This window comes from Dromiciops gliroides, chromosome 3 (genome assembly GCF_019393635.1).
Source record: "Dromiciops gliroides isolate mDroGli1 chromosome 3, mDroGli1.pri, whole genome shotgun sequence".
NCBI lineage: Eukaryota > Metazoa > Chordata > Mammalia > Microbiotheria > Microbiotheriidae > Dromiciops > Dromiciops gliroides.
The window spans coordinates 10,429,319-10,446,686 of NC_057863.1; the positions used below are offsets into that span (position 1 = coordinate 10,429,319).

At 55.5% G+C, this 17,368-nt stretch overlaps 1 protein-coding gene across 1 annotated transcript in view; it reads right to left on the reverse strand.

Moving 5' to 3' along the window:
* Nucleotides 1-17,368, reverse strand: part of MROH2A (maestro heat like repeat family member 2A) — a 55,462-nt gene that overhangs the window by 2,187 nt on the left and 35,907 nt on the right. The window contains exons 24-39 of the mRNA XM_043993305.1: nucleotides 16,153-16,261; nucleotides 15,290-15,385; nucleotides 14,912-15,016; nucleotides 13,812-13,933; nucleotides 11,532-11,652; nucleotides 11,299-11,451; nucleotides 11,057-11,211; nucleotides 9,534-9,693; nucleotides 9,008-9,364; nucleotides 7,300-7,430; nucleotides 7,006-7,143; nucleotides 6,085-6,199; nucleotides 5,299-5,445; nucleotides 5,043-5,225; nucleotides 3,438-3,590; nucleotides 2,538-2,666 (exon numbers count right to left, since the gene is read on the reverse strand). Coding sequence (XP_043849240.1) covers nucleotides 2,538-2,666; nucleotides 3,438-3,590; nucleotides 5,043-5,225; nucleotides 5,299-5,445; nucleotides 6,085-6,199; nucleotides 7,006-7,143; nucleotides 7,300-7,430; nucleotides 9,008-9,364; nucleotides 9,534-9,693; nucleotides 11,057-11,211; nucleotides 11,299-11,451; nucleotides 11,532-11,652; nucleotides 13,812-13,933; nucleotides 14,912-15,016; nucleotides 15,290-15,385; nucleotides 16,153-16,261 — 2,374 coding nt within the window. The remainder of the gene's footprint in view (nucleotides 1-2,537; nucleotides 2,667-3,437; nucleotides 3,591-5,042; nucleotides 5,226-5,298; nucleotides 5,446-6,084; nucleotides 6,200-7,005; nucleotides 7,144-7,299; nucleotides 7,431-9,007; nucleotides 9,365-9,533; nucleotides 9,694-11,056; nucleotides 11,212-11,298; nucleotides 11,452-11,531; nucleotides 11,653-13,811; nucleotides 13,934-14,911; nucleotides 15,017-15,289; nucleotides 15,386-16,152; nucleotides 16,262-17,368) is intronic.

The window sequence follows — 17,368 nt, forward strand, 5'->3', positions numbered from 1 at the left end:
TCCCAAGGACCAAAGAGAAGGCTCACGAGCAGGACGCTCTAGGAGAAGCACCAAGGGGCAGCGAAGCCTGCGAGGACCCCCTGTGAGCTGCAGAGGGGCAGGGGCCTGCCTGGGAGAGAAAGGCACCAGACTGGATGGATCACAAGAAGGGAAGAAGGCCTTCTTTCAAAGCCCTGCCCCACAAAGATGGCCTCAGGAAAGGAGAAGGCTCCCATCCTAGTCAATTCACTTAGATGAGCTGAGCAAGGATGGAGACTCAGGCCAAGTGATGGACAAAGGGAGGTTTAGCCCAGAAAATGGAAGGCTCAATGTCACCCCACAAACAACTAAGCATCTCTGGTGTCCAGGATCCTGAGATGCTCTGGAGGTCACAAGAAAGGCCGGGCATCTCCTGGCCTCAGGGAGCTTACATTCCATTAGGCAATACAAGACTTAACAAGATAAGGGGCAAGGAGGTAGTCTGAGGAGGTCGGGGTGGGCGTGGGGGTGGAGAACATGGAAAATCAAGGTGGGGCTCCCAAAGGAGATGGCATCCAAGCAGAGCATCCCCAGAAGGCTCAGAATTCTGAGGGCACGAGGAATACAGCAAAAGAAGGGCTGCCCCATGAAGATGGGGTGGTCATCGAGGGCCTGTGAAATCTGGGAGGAGCTAATGGGTCCATCTGGATGGAACGTGGAGCGTGTGAAGGGGAATTATCACATGTAATGAGTCTGGAGGCAGAGGGTGGAGTGGGTCCTTCTTGGCAGAGTCACTAAGGAGTCTGAAGATCTCTGAGCAAGGAAGTGACTCGTGCTGTAGGAAGATGGTGTGGAGGCTGATAAGCTGGCCATTGCAATCGTCCTGGTAGGAAGGGAGGCAGGGTCTGAACTAGGGGTGACCCCGTGAGAGGGGAGAAGGGGACGCAGATGTGAGTCACAATGGCTGAGGTGGGGGAGATGGGCAGAGAGGGGAGGTCAAGGGCAGGGCAGCAAAGGATGGTTCTGGGAAGATGGCGGTGTCCCCAACAGAAATCGGGACTTTGGGAGAAGTAGAGGGAGAGAGGGTGAACTCTCTAAGAGTGGAGCGGCTGCCAGGAACCATCTCTTCCCACTCAGATCCTAAGAGTCTCTGCTAAATGCAAGATCCCTGAGGGCAGGGACCGGGTCTTCTCCCTTTCTTTGTCTTCTCAGGGCTTAGCGCCATGCCCGGCACACAGTAAGCACTTAATAATTGCGTGTTTTCGGCTTGCTAGATCAGTTCATGTCTCCAACCAGGCCCTAGGCCTTGGGACGCCACAGACTCATCACCTATAAAGCTGCATAGACATTAATAGTGAGAAGCCTGTGGCCGTCCCAGGCTTCCATTCCAAATCCCCCCTCCCTGAAAGACCCTAATAAATGAATTCATTCTGTCAATGAGCCTGAGTCCTTGCCTGAAGCCCTCACAGCATCTCGGAGCAATGCCTTCAGAAGCAACCCCAGCAGTCATCCAGCCCCGTGACTACACCCAAACTCCCAAACCAGCACAGCAGTCAAGGCCTGAAGACCTCTAGCGAGGCCCCCAGTGCTTCTGAGGCAGCCCCACCCACTTTGTCAGGGTCTTCCCGGCCTCAAGCCTAAAGCTGCCTCCTTGAACCTGCCCCCCAGTGCCCCTAGAGAGCAGTCGAATTCCTCTTCCGCACCATAACTACTTCCTCTTGTCCAAGTTAAGCAGCCCATCTCCCTGGAGCCAATCTGCCTATGGCCTGAACTCACTGCCTTCCATTGAATGACCTGTTCATGCTTCTCTGCAGCTCATCAAGGGCTTCCTCCATTGGTCCCCAGAAGTGACCACAGGCTGGGGCCAGCGGGACCTGCTCATTCCGGGATGACATTCCCCTCCTCTCCTACTGCTGCCAAAGGTCACATTCCCTTTCCAGTGATCATCTCCCACTCTTGACTTTTAGCCATTCCACTAAGACCCCACAGTTTTTTCTGGACAAATTGTGGCTGAGTGATGCCTCCTGTGCCTTGTGGTTGTAAAAGTGCTTTTTTAAAACCACATGTAAATTACATTTATTCCCATTAAATTCCATTTTATTAGATTCTGTCTGATTAGCTCTAGCCTGTCAAGAAATGTTCATTTAATTTAATTTAATTTATGAACAAAAATCTATCTTCTCCCTCACCCCCATTCAAAAGAAAACACTCACAACAAATGTGTAACAAACTCTCACACTGGCCAGGCCGAGAAAAACATGTCTTATTCCTGATCCTGGGCTCATCTCCTCTTTGTCAGGAGGGCGTAGCAGGTTTCATCACGGGTCCTCAGGACTCACATTTGGTCATTGGGTTGATCAGAGTTTTAGGATCTTTTTGGATTCTGACTGTCACCAAGAGTCTGGGTTCTTCCCTCAACTTAGTGTCAGCTCTAGATTTTTAATCCTTTATCCAAGTTGATAGAAATGTTGAACAGCACAGGAGCCAGCACAGAGCCCTGAGGCTCTGGGCCAGAGCCTTCCTGCCAAGCTGGTCTGGAGCCACTAACCACTAACTCGCTCCTCTGGGGCCCTTCTTACCAGGTAACCGCACATCTCCATCTGGAAGAGGCTCAGGTCAGCGCCTTGGTTGACCAACTTCTCCAAGGTGATCTGCAGCCTCCTCCAGCCCCAGAAAGGAATGCAGAGGCAAATGGCGGCTTCACAGGCCTAGGAGGAGAACAGCCAATCAGGGCGGCACATTTCTGGCCGCCTCTGTGACCACCAAGCAATACTGATTCTGATGCAGAGCTTACTGACATCAAAGTTTAAATACACAATAAATTAATGCATAATATATTGATCATATCACATAGTTAGATCTAATAAATTGAGTGTTGTGCAGTAATTATATCTATAAAATATAATATCAACATATTATATGTAATATGTTAATGTTATACCAATAATATTGCATTAGCACTAGTTTTGTATTAGCATTCTTAATATAATATGATAATAACAGTATTGCATAAGTATTGCTTTGATATCTTATTAGTATCCTATGTTATGATCCTATGAAATATTTATTTAATATAAACATGGAGACCCTAGCCATTGGAGTCTTCTGGTCATCTTGGAATCTGCAGGACCTCTGAAGGAAGCAGCCTCAGGGAGGGCCTGGTCTAAACCTCCTTTTCCACATAATCAGAAGATGGCAGTCAGTCAATCAGGAAACACTCATTAAGCACACTGGCTGTGCTAGGACCACAGGCTAATGACTGTGGAGGTGCAGGGACATGGAGGCCACTGAGCCCAAGCCCCTCATCCCACAGATGAGGGACACCCTCCACTCAGCTCTATGTGAAGTGTCCTGCCCTGCCCAGAGCTTGGACGACGAGTGGTCACTCAGTTCATGCCGGGTGGACGGTGCCACCCACTGAGCCAGCCCACCTATGGGCCAATTTTCTTCCTCCACAACCCCTGGAGGGAGGGGCTCACCTTGGCCACTTCAGGGCAGGGGTCCTCCAGGTGGACAATCAGAGGGATCCAGCCCTTCCTGACCTCTGTTGCAAAAAAGTCCTTCTTCTTCCCAGCCCAGACAGCAAGCTTCCCAAACAGGATGACAGCATGCATGCGAAGCACCTCGTTCTCCTGCAGCCAAGAGAGCCAGACAAAGCCTGAGATCCCAGGGCCTTCCCACTGCCCACACAGGGCACACAAGAACCTGGGGTGGGGATCAGATTCGACCCCATCCAACAAGCAGTTCCTTGAGTCAGCAGCTGCTAGGTGCCAAGGCCTGGTGAGGTACAGGGGAGACAGCAGCACACACAGAACCATCCCAACTCTCCATTCTCCCAGTGGTCAGGCACATGGGGAAGTGCATGCCCATGAATGCTGAGAGGTACCCAGGAGGACCAGGAACAACCAGGGGGCCTCTGGAAGGATAGAGGAAGAGCGTGTCCAGGTGATGCTCACCAAGAGTGAGTGCAGAGCACCAGGCAAGGAGCAGCACTCAGCTCCCAGCTCCCAGCTCCCAGCCATGCATGCCGGGCACCTACTGTGTGCCAGGAACTCTGCCCCCAGGGACCCGGCCCTCCAATGGAGAGGGTGCAGCAAGGTCCCAGAGACGTGTTTGTGCATCCTTCCCCTGTGCCCCCATCATCTCCTTCCTTGTGGTACCCTTTTCTGCACACTCCTCCCCAGGAGACTGTGAGCTCCTTGGGGTCAGGGGATGTCTTCCTCTTTGTCACCAGCCGTGGCCATGGTAGATTAGCCATAGTTTTGCTGCTTGTTCGAATGAGCCTGAAGCTGTTCTGTTACACTACAAGCCCCATGAGAGAAGGGACGGCGTCTTGACCCTGGGGTCTCCTCCAGCCCCTAACCCTAGCTGGGGAGACACCCACCTGCCTTGTGCCCTCAATGGGGCCTGGGCTACCTCTCCCCTCATCCTCAGACTCCAGCCCTCACTGAGGCTCCCTGACCAAGGTCCAGGCTCTGAATCATGGGCCAGGGAACTGCAGGGCCTTTGGTGCCCCCAGTGACGTGGCTCCAACCCTCCATGGTGGCGCCACTTCACACCATTCCCTTCACTCGGCCAATGCCAGACCCATCCCGGCTGGACAGCTCAGCCCCTCCAGGCACATCCAGCCCTCTCCAGGCTCCCTGATTGTGCTCACATTGTGTGCTATGCAGGAAATGTCCTGAGTCTCCACAGCTAACACCCCCCTTCTCCATGGCCTCCCTCACACACCCTCCCACTCTACTTTGGACTCTGTCTGGAGGGTGAGATGCTCAGAGTCCCATTTAGTGTCTCACCCAGGGCCTCTAAGGGACTCAAACGGGCACTGGCTTTTGTGGTGTCCTGCACCCAGCCCCAGCCTGGAAGGAAGCTGCTCACCATGGAGCCCTGGGTTTGGCTCCAAAGGAGGCCTGCTCTCCCCCACCTGTGTGACCTGGGGACAGTTAGCTCTCCACCCACCCCCTCAGTTTCCCCATCTGTAAAACAGGGGCTGACTGGCATAGGCTACATGATTTCTGAGGCCCCTTGGAGCTCCTAATGCCATGCAAAGCCCCCCCCCCACCTAGCCAGGGTCACCGACTCACGTCATCAAAGAAGGCCCTGCACTGCATGGAGATGACCTCAAAGGAGGTGCCCAGGTCGTCCTCACCCATCAGCCCCAGCACCTTAGTCAGCGCCACCATCGTCTCTGAGATCACCTGGCTGCTGATGGGGTCACTGAGGGAGCAGAGGAACTTCTTGAGGAGCAGTTTCCGGTAGTGCTTCACCTGGGCAGGGAGACAGACCATGGAGTCCCGGACCACCTGGCGGGGAGCATCCCCAGCCACTCTCTCTTCTCACCTTTCTGGGAGCCCCGATGGCCAGATTGCCTAGGGCCCGTATGGACAGGAGGCGCAGGGCACTGTGCACATGGCTGGCCCCCTTGGCCAACTTGGGAACGGTGGACTTGAGCAACTTCTTTCTGTAGAGCACTGGGTCACACATGAGCTAGGAAAGAGAAGGGCTCACAAGAGAGGGGCCGGTAATCAGCCAGGGCCCCGGCGCTCCTCGCTCTGGGAGGAAATGGGTGCAAACAGAGAAGGATGCCCAGGCCTGTGCACGATCTTCATGTGTATGGAGATGCCCATGTTAATCAGTGCTTGGCAAGGTCAGAGTAAAAGTCTGACTAAACCCCTACTATGGCTAGCCCCTAGCGCACAGCCTGGCACATAGTAGGCGCTTGATCAATGCCGCTGGTGGGTTGAGTGTCTGTGCTTCCTGAGCCTCGTCCAAAATTAACCTCAAGGAAGGAGGAGCAATTGGCCCATTTTCTGCATCCCTAGAAATCTGGCCAGGTCGGGGCCCCTCCCCCCCCCAAAGAGAGGTCCCCAAAGGGTGATGTCTTATTCACTCTCCCGTCAGTCTCTTGCCTCCCTGGGGCAGGGCAGGGGAAGGGAGGATGTCCCCCTGGTACATGAGCAGGTTGGGATCAGCTCCCCTGAGAGCCCAAGGGCCCCATGACTAGATGCCAAGAGAGGAGGTAAAGAGTAGGGAGGGGAGGAAGGAGGGATAGGAGAGCCAGGACTGGCTCAGAAGGGCTGTTGGGGACCCTGCACACTTCCAGCCTCCACCTGCTCTGGTGCTCACTTCTATGAAGAAGGCCGTGCTGCTGAGACGCCAGGAGAGGAATTCTGAGTCCAAGCCCGGCAGCAGCAACTGCGCGAACCTCTGGCTGTAGGAGCCAACGTGCAGGATCATGGTTCTGGGGAGAGGAAGAGAGGCGCGGTCTAAGGACAGGCTCTGGCTCTCCAGCTGGGTCCCAGGACGTGTCCCAGGATGCGTCTCTTGTTTCATCCCTGCCAGGCCTGATTATACATTACAGTCCACCCAGAGTAGCCTTCCTACTGTCTCACATCCCACCTCCATGCCTTTGCCTCACTGCGTAACTGCCCACACACACACTTACACCAAGCTCAGCTCGAGGCCACATCGAGCTTGTCCGGATGCCCCCACCCCTCCATTATCTTGTGTCTATCTGATATAGAGCCATGTGTGGTCATGTTGTTCTCTCCAGCTCTGAGGTGGGGGGACTAGGGGCGGGCAGGAACTATCTCACTGTTGCCTTTGCCTCTCCAGCTCCTTAGGACAGTGCCAGGCACACAGTAGGTGCTTAATCCATGGTTGTTGAGTGGCTGGTTGACTCTGCCTTACAAGTGATCCCTAAGGTAACTAAGTTGGCCACCTCATTCCCAGGACCTCAGGCCCTAGAGGGGCCAGGAGATGCTGCCAGACACAGTGAGCAGCCAGCTGGGTGTGGATCCCACCTGACATTCGCTGTTACTTAAGGCCTCTGAGACTCAGTTTCCTCATCTGTCACTCCCTGTCCATCCCCCCCCCCCCAAGGGCCTTATCAAGACAGCGTGAAGTCTCCAAGGGAAGGCTCTGGGAAGGGAAAGGGCCCCGCCCTCGTCCCAGTCTGGGCTGGCCCCGCCCCGGGCAGCCTCACCCGGAGGCCCTACTCATCCTCCTCAGGATCACGCCCCTGGGCAGCAGAGGGGGCCAGGCTACCTGGCCAGGAGACACACTCCATCCATGTGAGTCCTGGGGTCCTCCAGGAGGCTCCACACCCCCTGGTCCTCCAGGCTGAACATCATCTGCTCACTCCCAGCTCGGCTCAGCACCCCCTGCAGGGTCTGGACCGTGAGCCTGCCAAAGAACCAGTCACCCAGTCATGCCTGCCACATGCCACCAAGTGCTGGGGACACGGCAGGGGGCTCACAATCTAACGGGGAGACAGGGAGCCAGCGCCCCCAGGACAAGTGGGACATGATTAAGGGAGGGAAGGCTTCAGCTGGGACTTACAGGAGGCCAGGGAGCCCAGTGGCCAGAGCAGAGCAGAGGAGGGAGCCCAGAGGTGGGGGGTCTTGCTCATTGGACAGCCAGGAGGCCGGCCCCTCGATGGAAGAGCATGCGATGGGGAGGAAGGTCTGAGACTGGAGAGGGAGGAGGGGCCAGGGGATGAAGGGCTTTGAATGCCAAGCAGAGCAGTGTGGATCTGTTCCTGAAGGCAGGAGGGAGCCATGGGGGTTAGGGCTGGAGTGAGAACCGCTGCGCGTTAGAGGGGGAGGGTCCTGAGAGATCATCCGGCCCAGCCTCTCACTCAGTGCTGTCCCTGCTGCAGCTGCTCCCGGAATACGCAGAGCGACAGGGAGCTCACTACTTTCCCGGGCCATTGAACCACCTCTCCCAGTGTTTAGAAATAGCTTCCTCGCACTGAGCCCTGATCTGATCCCTGCGTCCGCCCGGCCCCGGTTCTATTCTCTGGTGCTGGGCAGGGGGAAGCCCCCAAGGCCCTTGGGAACCAGGAGCTCCATCACTTACGGGCCTCGGTTTTCTCATCTGTAAATGGCGGGGCGGACTCTTTAGCCTCTGAGGCCCCTTCCGGCTCTGACTCAGGCATATCCCTCACCCCCCAAGCCTTCCTCTCGCCCTCTGTGAAGGGGGGACAGGACGACTCGGTCCCCCCACCTCTCCCAGTTGTCCCAAGGAGAGCCCATGACGAGCCTTAAGGGGCCAGAGTCATCCCAGGGAGTTTTTGCACAGGACATCCCTTCAGATCCGGGAAGGCGGCAGTCTGTCCAAATAGGAGAGGTAGTGAGCCTCCCTTCCCGGTCCCGTCCTGCCTCCACGACCTCTCCTCCCTAGTCACACCTCGCAGCGAGCTGGTCTCCCTGGCTCCAGCCTCGACCCCACACCCGCGCCCCTCCTCTGCCTGCCTCGAAGCCCTTTCCAACCGTGTCACAACCCTCCGCGGCACCCCGCTCCCACGGGGCACCCCGCCCCGACGGCGACCCCCACCCCCTGGTGCCTCCTCATGCGCCGGCCTAGCTTTCCCTGCTCCCTCTCAACTCGGCTCGATGCCGGCACCTGGGGAGGCCACGCCCCTCCTCTCAGGCCCCCAAACCACCTTCTTCATGCTTATACCAGCACCTGCAGTCCCTCCCCTCAGCCGGCTCGCTTTGGTCTTTACAAAGACCAAATCGCCTCAGACACTAGGTACTTTTTAGAACCTGCTGACTGTCTGCCTGCCTGCCTGCCTGCCTGACTGACTGACTGACTGCCTGACTGACTGAATGCCTGACTGACAGCCTTCCTGACTGAATGCCTGACTGACTGCCTGCCTGCCTGCCTGCCTGCCTGCCTGCCTGACTGAATGCCTGACTGACTGCCTGACTGGCTGACTGACTGAATGCCTGACTGACTGACTGAATGCCTGACTGACAGCCTGACTGACTGAATGCCTGCCTGCCTGACTGACTGACTGAATGCCTGACTGACTGAATGCCTGACTGACAGCCTGACTGACTGACTGACTGGCTGACTGGCTGACTGGCTGACTGGATGGCTGACTGACTGACTGGCTGACTGGCTGGCTGACTGGCTGGCTGACTGACTGACTGACTGACTGACTGACTGACTGACTGACTGACTGACTGACTGACTGGCTGGCTGGCTGGCTGACTGGCTGACTGACTGACTGACTGACCGGCTGGCTGGCTGACTGGCTGACTGACTGATCGCCTGACAGCCTGATGAAGGGCAGAACGTCTTGCTCTTGGCGGGAGCCCCCAGGGGAGGAGCTGCCCACACTTGTCATGGACCAGACTTGGGTCGAAGACGCCAATGAAAGGCCTCTCCACCCAAGGCTGGTAGCCTGGGCCAGGGGGTGGTACCTGCGGGGCGTAATCTTGTTCTGCAGGTTTCCAGTCTGGATCACAGCCCAATTGTCTGGGACCAGAGAGCTCTGCCAGAGCCCGGCGCTGCTGCTCAGTTCCTGGAGGACCGTGCAGGACAGCTCGGGAAAGATGTCCTGCAGCTTCTCCCCGCTGTCCAGCGCCATGGTCATCTTGTGGAGGGCACACACCGCCTGAGGAAGGGAAGGGAGGGAAGCGCCCCGCGTCTGGCTCCCACCCCACGCGCATCCGCCCCCACATACAAACACACACACACACACACACTGGCTGGGTGGCCCCCGCCCCCCCACACACACACACACTGGCTGGGTGGCTCCCAGCCCCCAGCCCTGGCCCACTCACCGTGATGGGGTCCACAGCAGCCAGGCGCCAGATGTCCTTCTTGGAGGTGGGGCTGCTCCTGGGCGCTTTCTTGGCCTGTATTCTCGCCATCAGGGCATGGAGGATCTTCCGAGCCAAGGTAGAATCTTCTGCCAGCGCTTCCCACAGCTCGGTGATGTTGCTATCATGGAACCATCAGTGGCTACCCGTCACTCCCCAGGTGAGTTCTGCCTGGCATTAAAGGCCTCTGCCAGCTTGATCTCACGTCGCTCCCCACGACTCACTCTCTGATCCAAACTGGACCCCACAAACACACACTCACACTGTGTTCTCCCAACTAGGTGGGGCCATAGCTCAGAGAGCGCTGGACCTGGAGTCAGGAAGACCTGAGTTCAAATTCAGCCTCAGACACTTACTGACTGTGTGACTCTGGGTCACTTTAACCTGCCTGCCTCAGTTTCCTCAACTACCTTCCAGGGTTATTGAGGATCAAATGAGATCCTATGCCAGCACATAGCGGGTTCCCCTCCTCCCATCTCTGCCATTCCTCAGTCGGTGCCCTCCTCTCTCCCCTTCATGGCTTGACAGATTTCGAAAGTCCAGCCCAGATGGCTCCTCCTCCCGGAAGCTCTCCCTGATCCTCCCAGCGAGTAAAGGCCTTCCCCCTGGCCCTCTCCTACAACTTTGCCATGATCTAAAGCGCCCCTCGGGTAATATCGTGCAGGGTGGTTCTCTCTGTCTCACCCTTCCCCAGCCTCCAGTTCTAAGTGGGCCCGAGCCACATCTTAACTAAGCTGGGTATCAATCTCCTCTAGTGACTAGCAGAGTGCTCTGCACACAGTAGGTCTTCCATACACAGCAGATGAGATAAGATGAATCGACATGAAATAACCAACCTGACTGTTGGAGACAGGACCTCCCCTTGGGCGGGGCTTACTGTGCACCGTCCCCAGTCCAGGCCCAGGCCTTGGGTCAGTACTCTAAACTCTCCCTTCCAAGGCCAATGTCTGTGATGATTCGGTGAGTCCCCTTCTGCTTCTTACTAGTAGTGTGACCTTGGGCAAGTCGTTTCATCCCCAGGGGACTCAGCTTCCTGCTCTCTCAATGACCACTAAGATCCCTTCTAGTTAAATCTTTGTCGGTCTGAGGTATGGCTTACATCATGTGAGCCACAAAGACCCCTGAGGGGGATTTGGAAGGACTAAATCTCTGTGTGGGCGTGATTTGGGTTTGGTTTGGGGTCTGGGGACTGCACCTCTGGTCTCACTGGGGACTCCCTCCCGCAACGCAGGCCGGCCCCTTCTCGGGGCCTTGGGAACAGAGACTGGCCCAGGGTCCCACAGTCTGGATGTGTCAGAGGACGCTGGCCCGCCCTCCCACACAGCGCCCTGCTGCTAAGATGCGCCATCCATTTCCTTCGGGGGGACCGTCGCCCGATCCCTAAGGTTGTGTGTGCGCCGGCTTCTGCTGTTCCTGATCAAAATGTGTGGTTGGGGGAGGGGACAAGGAGAGCAGGCGCTGCGGGGAGGGCCGTGTGCGCCTACCTGTCCAGAGGCAGCGGCTGCCTCAGCAGGGAAGTGATGACTGTCTCCTGGTAGGAGTGAGCCAGCAAGAGGACGGCTTCCACCAGGGGGCGCCGCACGTCTGGGTGCAGCACGGAGGGCAGGTGTGCCAAGATGGTGCTCAAGATCTCGGGCACCTGGGGATGGCGGAGGCGTGGGCTAGGGAAGGCCTCCAGCTCCCGCACGCCCCGCCCCGCCCCGCCGGCGCCGCCCGGCCGCCCTACCTTGTCTTCCAGCTCGTGCCCCCGCAGCCTGAGGACGGTGCTGAGCCAGGTGACGGCGGCCTTGTCGTGGGCCAGGTTGGTGGCCCCCAGGCTCTCGCAGGCGCTCTGGAGAAGGATGAGGAGCTCTTCCCACCGCACGTCCTTGCTGATGACCTGTGAGCGGGCGACCGTCAGGGACCTCCCCGGCCCCCCACGCGCCGCCCCAGGCCAAGCTCAGGCCCCGCCTCAGTCACCTTGGCCACCCTGGAGGACAGGGCGTAAATCTTCTCCCCGTCGGTCGTCTTCAGCTCGTCTTTGATGTCCAGGAGCAGCTTCTCCGTCACCGTGTCCTGTATGGACCAGGGCCGGGCTGCAGTTTGAAAGGACGAGGAAGATGCTAAGCCAGGCGACATCTGTGCCCTGGCCACCCCCCAAAAGAGGGCCGAGAACCATGTCCAGGACGTCTGCGAGTGCCCCCCCCAGCTTCCCAGAGCTGGGTACATCAGCTTCTGAGTTTGGGGACTTCCCCTCCTGGAAGCCCAGACCCTAAGAGACTCTGCTAATGCTGTTCCTGCTCCCCTGAAGGGTCCGTGGGCTCTCCCTGCTCCTCAGACTATCAGCATATACTTACCTGTGGTATCCCCCACCACCAGGTGAAATATAAACTCATGGAGGGCAGAGACTGATTCCTATTTTCTTCTTTCTACCAGCTGGACCTAGCACAGGGCAGGGCCACATAGCAAGTTGACTGACTGACTGATTGGCTTAATTGAGGCAACAATAACTGGCCAAGGAGTTTAAAGGAACATAGAGGTTAATTCTCACCTTCCCAACAGCCTTGCTTCACCATTGCTGCCCTTGGTGAGAATTCCCACCTCTGAACTCTAATATTGTTCATTGTCTTTGCAAAGTCCATTAGAAGCATTTGGCAAAACTAGGCATTGAGCAGCATCTCACACACACCAACCACCAAGATAAGGTCAAAATGGGTGCATGAGTTAGACATAAAGGGTCATATCAGAAGCAAATTAGGGAAAGTTGGAATATTTCACCTGTCAGATCTATGGATGTGACCAAACAAGAAGGAGCATTACAGGATATAAAATGGATAATTTTGATGACCTTGGATTTAAAAGGTTTTGCACAAACAAAACCAGTGCAGCCAAGATTAGAAGGAAAGCAGGAAACTGGGGGACATTTTTACAGCCAGTTTCTCTGATAAAGGCCTCATCTCTCAAATATATAGAGAACTGAGTCAAATTTAAAAGAACACAAGTCATTCCCCAATTGATAAATGATCAAAAATGAACAGGCAATTTTCAGAAGAAGAATTCAAAGCTATCTATAGTCACGTGAAAAAGTGCTCTAGATCCCTATTGATTTGAAAAATGCCAATTAAAACTACTCTGAGCTACCACTTTACACCTATCTCAGACAAATGATAGAGAACATGTGGGGAAATGAAGACACTAATATTGTCCCTGGAGTTGTGAACTGATTCCATCCTTATTGAGAGCAATTTGGAACCATGCCAGAAGGGTGCCGACCCTTTGACTCAGTAATTCCACTAGTAGGTCTGCATCCCAAGGAGATTAAAAAGAAAAAGGAAAAGGAACTGTTTGTACCAAAGAATTTATAGCAGCTCTTTTCTATTGGCAAAGAATTGGACAAGGAGGGGATGCCATCACCTGGGGAATGGCTGAAGAAGTCGTGGTCTATGATGGTGATGGAGTATTCTTGTGCTCTAAGAAATGACCAGCAGGCGGCTCTCAGAAAGACCTGGAAGGACTTGTGTGAGCTGATGCAAAGTGAAATGAGAAAAACCAGGAGAACATTGTGCCCAGTGACAACAATAATGTCTAATGATCAGCTGTGAATGACTGAGCTGTCTTAAGACAGTCCAAAGGTCTCATGATGGAGTAGGTTAGATACCTGCAGAGAAAGAACTGATGGAATCGGAACTGAAATCAAAGCATACTATTTCTCTCTCTCTCTCTCTCTCTCTCTCTCTCTCTGTCTCTCTCTCTCTGTCTCTCTCTGTCTCTGTCTCTCTCTCTCTCTCTCTCTGTCTCTCTCTCTGTCTCTGTCTCTCTGTCTCTGTCTCTCTCTCTGTCTCTCTCTCTCTGTTTCTCTCTCTCTGTCTCTCTGTCTCTGTCTCTCTCTCTGTCTCTCTCTCTCTCTCTCTCTCTGGTGTTTTTGGTCTCTGCTTTCTTTCACAACAGGACTAATACTGAAATGTTTTTGCATACGTATAACTATTTCTCAAATTGCTTGCCTTCTAAAGGGAAGGAGAGAGAGACTTTGGACTCAGAATTTTAGAAAATTAATGTAAAAAATGTACATGTAATTGAGGGGGAAATGAGAGGGGAAAAAGTGAAGTCCTTTCGCTTTCCATGTGTCTTTGCTTTCTCTCCTCAGTGAGAGTGTAAGCTCCCAGAGGGCAAGGCCAACACCCAACAATCCTTCAAATTGCCACTCTCCCCCACCTCAAGCTGAGCAAAGGAGAAGTGGGCTGGTTTCTTGTCTTCTTACCCTGGAGGTCTAAAAGGCAGCAGATGACATCGATAGTGCACTGCCGGGTCCTCACTTGGGAGTCACAGGTATGTGGAGCCAGGAGTCCAATCAGAGTGCCAAACTGGCCAGATTTCAAGGGTATCTGTTTTTTAAAGCAAGGACAGATGGCTGGACTGATTAGAATCAGTGTGTGTGTGTGTGTGTCTCTCTGTCTCTGTGTGTGTCTCTCTGTCTCTGTGTATGTCTCTCTGTCTCTCTCTGTAGATAAAGCACTGGCTCTGGATTCAGGAGGACCTGAGTTCAAATCCAGCCTCAGACACTTGACACTTACTAGCTGTGTGACCCTGGGCAAGTCACTTAACCCTTATTGCCCTGCCCCCCCCCCAAAAAGTTTGTCTTCCTAAGCAACCTTGGGCTGAGAAGCTCGGACCTAGGTGGTATAAAGTGTGGAGTCAGGAAGACCTGAGGTGGAATCCTGCCTTGGGCTTACTATGTGACCCAGGATGAGCCACTTAGCCCGTTGCAGCTTCCTCAGCTGCAGAAAGGGTTTAATATTAGCTTCTACCTCCCAGTGTTGTGTGAGAAGCCACCATGCACCCATCAATGTGTTCAGAGCTTGGCAAACCTCGGAATATGCCACACAGGTGTGAACTACCCCAAACCTGGGAACCAAGGGGGCCAGCCTCCCCACGTATCACAAGGACTGAATAAAAGAGAGAGGTTCAGAGGAAATGGGAGAGCGTGGATGGCCAGATGCCTAGTGGGGCAAGGGAAACAGGAGGGCGAAAAGGAACTGGACAGCTCTGGCCCAATGCAGAGCGTGCCCCCACCCCGGACAGAGAGGTGAGGAACTGGGTGGGGGGGGGGGTGGAATGAGGCATGCCTCATGGCCAGGGAGGGAATGTTTGTTATCAAGGTTTGATTTGCTCTCCTTGTTCAGTGGGGGTGAGGGAGACTGAGGAGGAAAGAGTGAAAATAAAAGTGATGGAGGGGGAGACGAGCCTGTGAGCTCATACATGATCATGCCTCAGCGCCACCCCAATGGGGGCTCAGTCGTGGGGCTGAGCCAGAGGCCAAGGCTGTGGGCTTGCCTGGTCCCAAGGAGGGCTCCCACACTCACCAGGATGGTGACGCCCTCCCTGTAGACCTGCAGGAGATGAAGGCTCAGCATGACCGCTCTCTCTCGCTCCCAGTCCTTCTCTGAATGTAGCCATTTCTCAAGGAGCTGTTGGGGGAGGGCAGAGGGAGGGGAGAACACAGCCCAGAAAAAGGATGATCGCACGAGGGACACGGGAAGTACGGATGCTCTTTCCCCGAAGTAGCAGCTGGACAACCTTCACAGGGGAAGGGCCCGCTCTGAGCCTGGACAGTCACCATGCCCTCAGCCACGCAGGGCCCTGCCACGCCAGAACAGAGAGGCCCCGATCCAGGATGCCCACTTGTGCCCCCGGGGTGACTTCGGAGAAGGGGGCTCTGGGGGATGGGCAGGACAACTCACATGGAACGTCTCTTGGAGGCCCTTGGGGTCCAGCTCTCTTTCCAGAAGGCTCTGCATCAGCCTCATCAGGGCACTCATGGAGTTCTCATACAACATCTGTGGGTAAGAGGGGATGACGTGGCATCAGGGCCCCTTGTTGGGTCTGATGCTGGGGGCAAGGACGACAGGGGAACTTGGAGGGAAGCTGTCGCCCCACGCTCCCGGGGGAGCCATGGGAATTCGAGGGACCTCAGTCTCCTCATCGGTAGGATGAAGGGCTGAGATGACTCTCGGTCCATGACCCGTGAACTGAGACCAGCTGCAGCTTCTGAAGCCTGAAACACTAGCAAGAGGTCGTTCTTGGTATGATGGGTCATAGAGGAGGCTGGAGGAGGCCGGAGCCAGGCTCCCCCCGCACTGACATGACCTGGGACGCAGAGGGAGGTGGTCAGCAGGGCCTTCCGCTCAGGCTGCCTGTAGGAGAGCCCAGAAGAGCATCTCTGGTGTGGCACCTGGTACCTGAGAGCCTGATCCTGCCCTCCTCCTGTGACTTGGAGCGGGGTGTGGGCTCTCCCCATGGCAGGCCAGGGCACCTGGAGGCTCCCGACATCTTGTGGCTTCCCCCACATGCCTGAGCCCCGAGCTTTTCTGGGAAGGTTGGTCTCAGGCACAGAGGCCCCTAGGGGCCAGTCACAAGGCCAGCAATGGCCACAGTCTGGGCAATAGCTCCTCACCCTTCCTCTAGGTCTCAGGTGGGTCTGGTTCCAGGTCAAGGGACCCGGCATAGCCTAGACCTGAGGCAGTGTACCTGGGTGTGAAGGAGCAAAGGGGAGTGGGGATGGCAGCTTCAGGACCTCGATCAGCACAAAGAGGCCTTGGCTCACCTTGACCTGTTCACTGTCCTCTTCTGGAGGAGGGAGAGGAAACACACACTGGACGCTCCTGTCCATCAGTTCGTGGTTTTCCTCAAGGGTGAAAGGAGGCCTCAATTTGCTGGGGAGAGGAAGGGACAGGGAGGGGTTCGATGTGGGCCCAGCAGGAGCCCCGCCCTGGGACAGGGTCACCTCATCCAACTTCCCATCTCAGGGTGAGAGCGAGCCCTCGATTCAGTGTAATTCAGCAAACATTTCTGAACACCTACTGTGTGCGAGCCAGGAGCTGGGGATCTCCTGGTGGGCAGGGAGCAGTCTCTGCCTTCTCATGACCAACACTTGGCAGAGTGCCCGGCACAATCGCAGAGAGACCCCAGAGCCCCCCTCCATTGACTGAAGCCGCCCCCTCCTTCACAAATGCCTGCCTGACTGGAGACCAGAAGGGAGCCGTCCCTGTCCTTGAGCACCAACCTTCTAGAAGGTTGGAGCCAGAAGGAAAGAAGAGCAGCCAAGGCAGTCCCTGGTTCTGGAGCTGCAGAGGCCCTGAGATCTCCATCAGGTCACCTGGCCAGTGGGCGAGACCAGCCCCACAGCTGCTGGTGCCCCGGACCCTGCCCGAGACGCAGCCCAGCTGCGCCCCCAGCCTCCTGTCCTGCAAAATGAGGAGCCCGACTCGTGAGCCTTCGCAGTGATTTCCCGGCGAAAGTCTCTGGTTCTGTCTCTGGCTTCCCATTCAGGGCACTCCTCACTCTCCCAGCCGCCTCCCGGCCTCTCCTAACGGGCTGCCCTCTCCCAGGGAGCCAAGCTGGCCTTCCCTATTGTATGTATGTGTTGGTCGGCCTGAGACACAGGGGCAGGTCAAGGTTTTGGACATAGTAAACGCCTAAGGAATGGTCACTAGGGAGGGATGGAAGGAAGGGAGGAGGAATGAGAGAGAGAGAGAGAGAGAGAGAGAGAGAGAGAGAGAGAGAGAGAGAGGTGGAAGGAAATATAGACAAATGGATTCATGGATAGATGGGGTGAGATAGCTAGACAGTCAGGCAGAGACAGATAATAAAGATGATAGGCATACTGATAGATAGATAGATAGGTGGGTGGGTGGATGGATGGATGGATAGATAGAAGACAGAATGAGTGAGTGATCAAGGCTCTATCACATTGATCAAGGACTTGCCAGTGACAGGCCCTTGGCTAAGAGCTGGGGTTTTGAATGTAAACAAACCGGCCA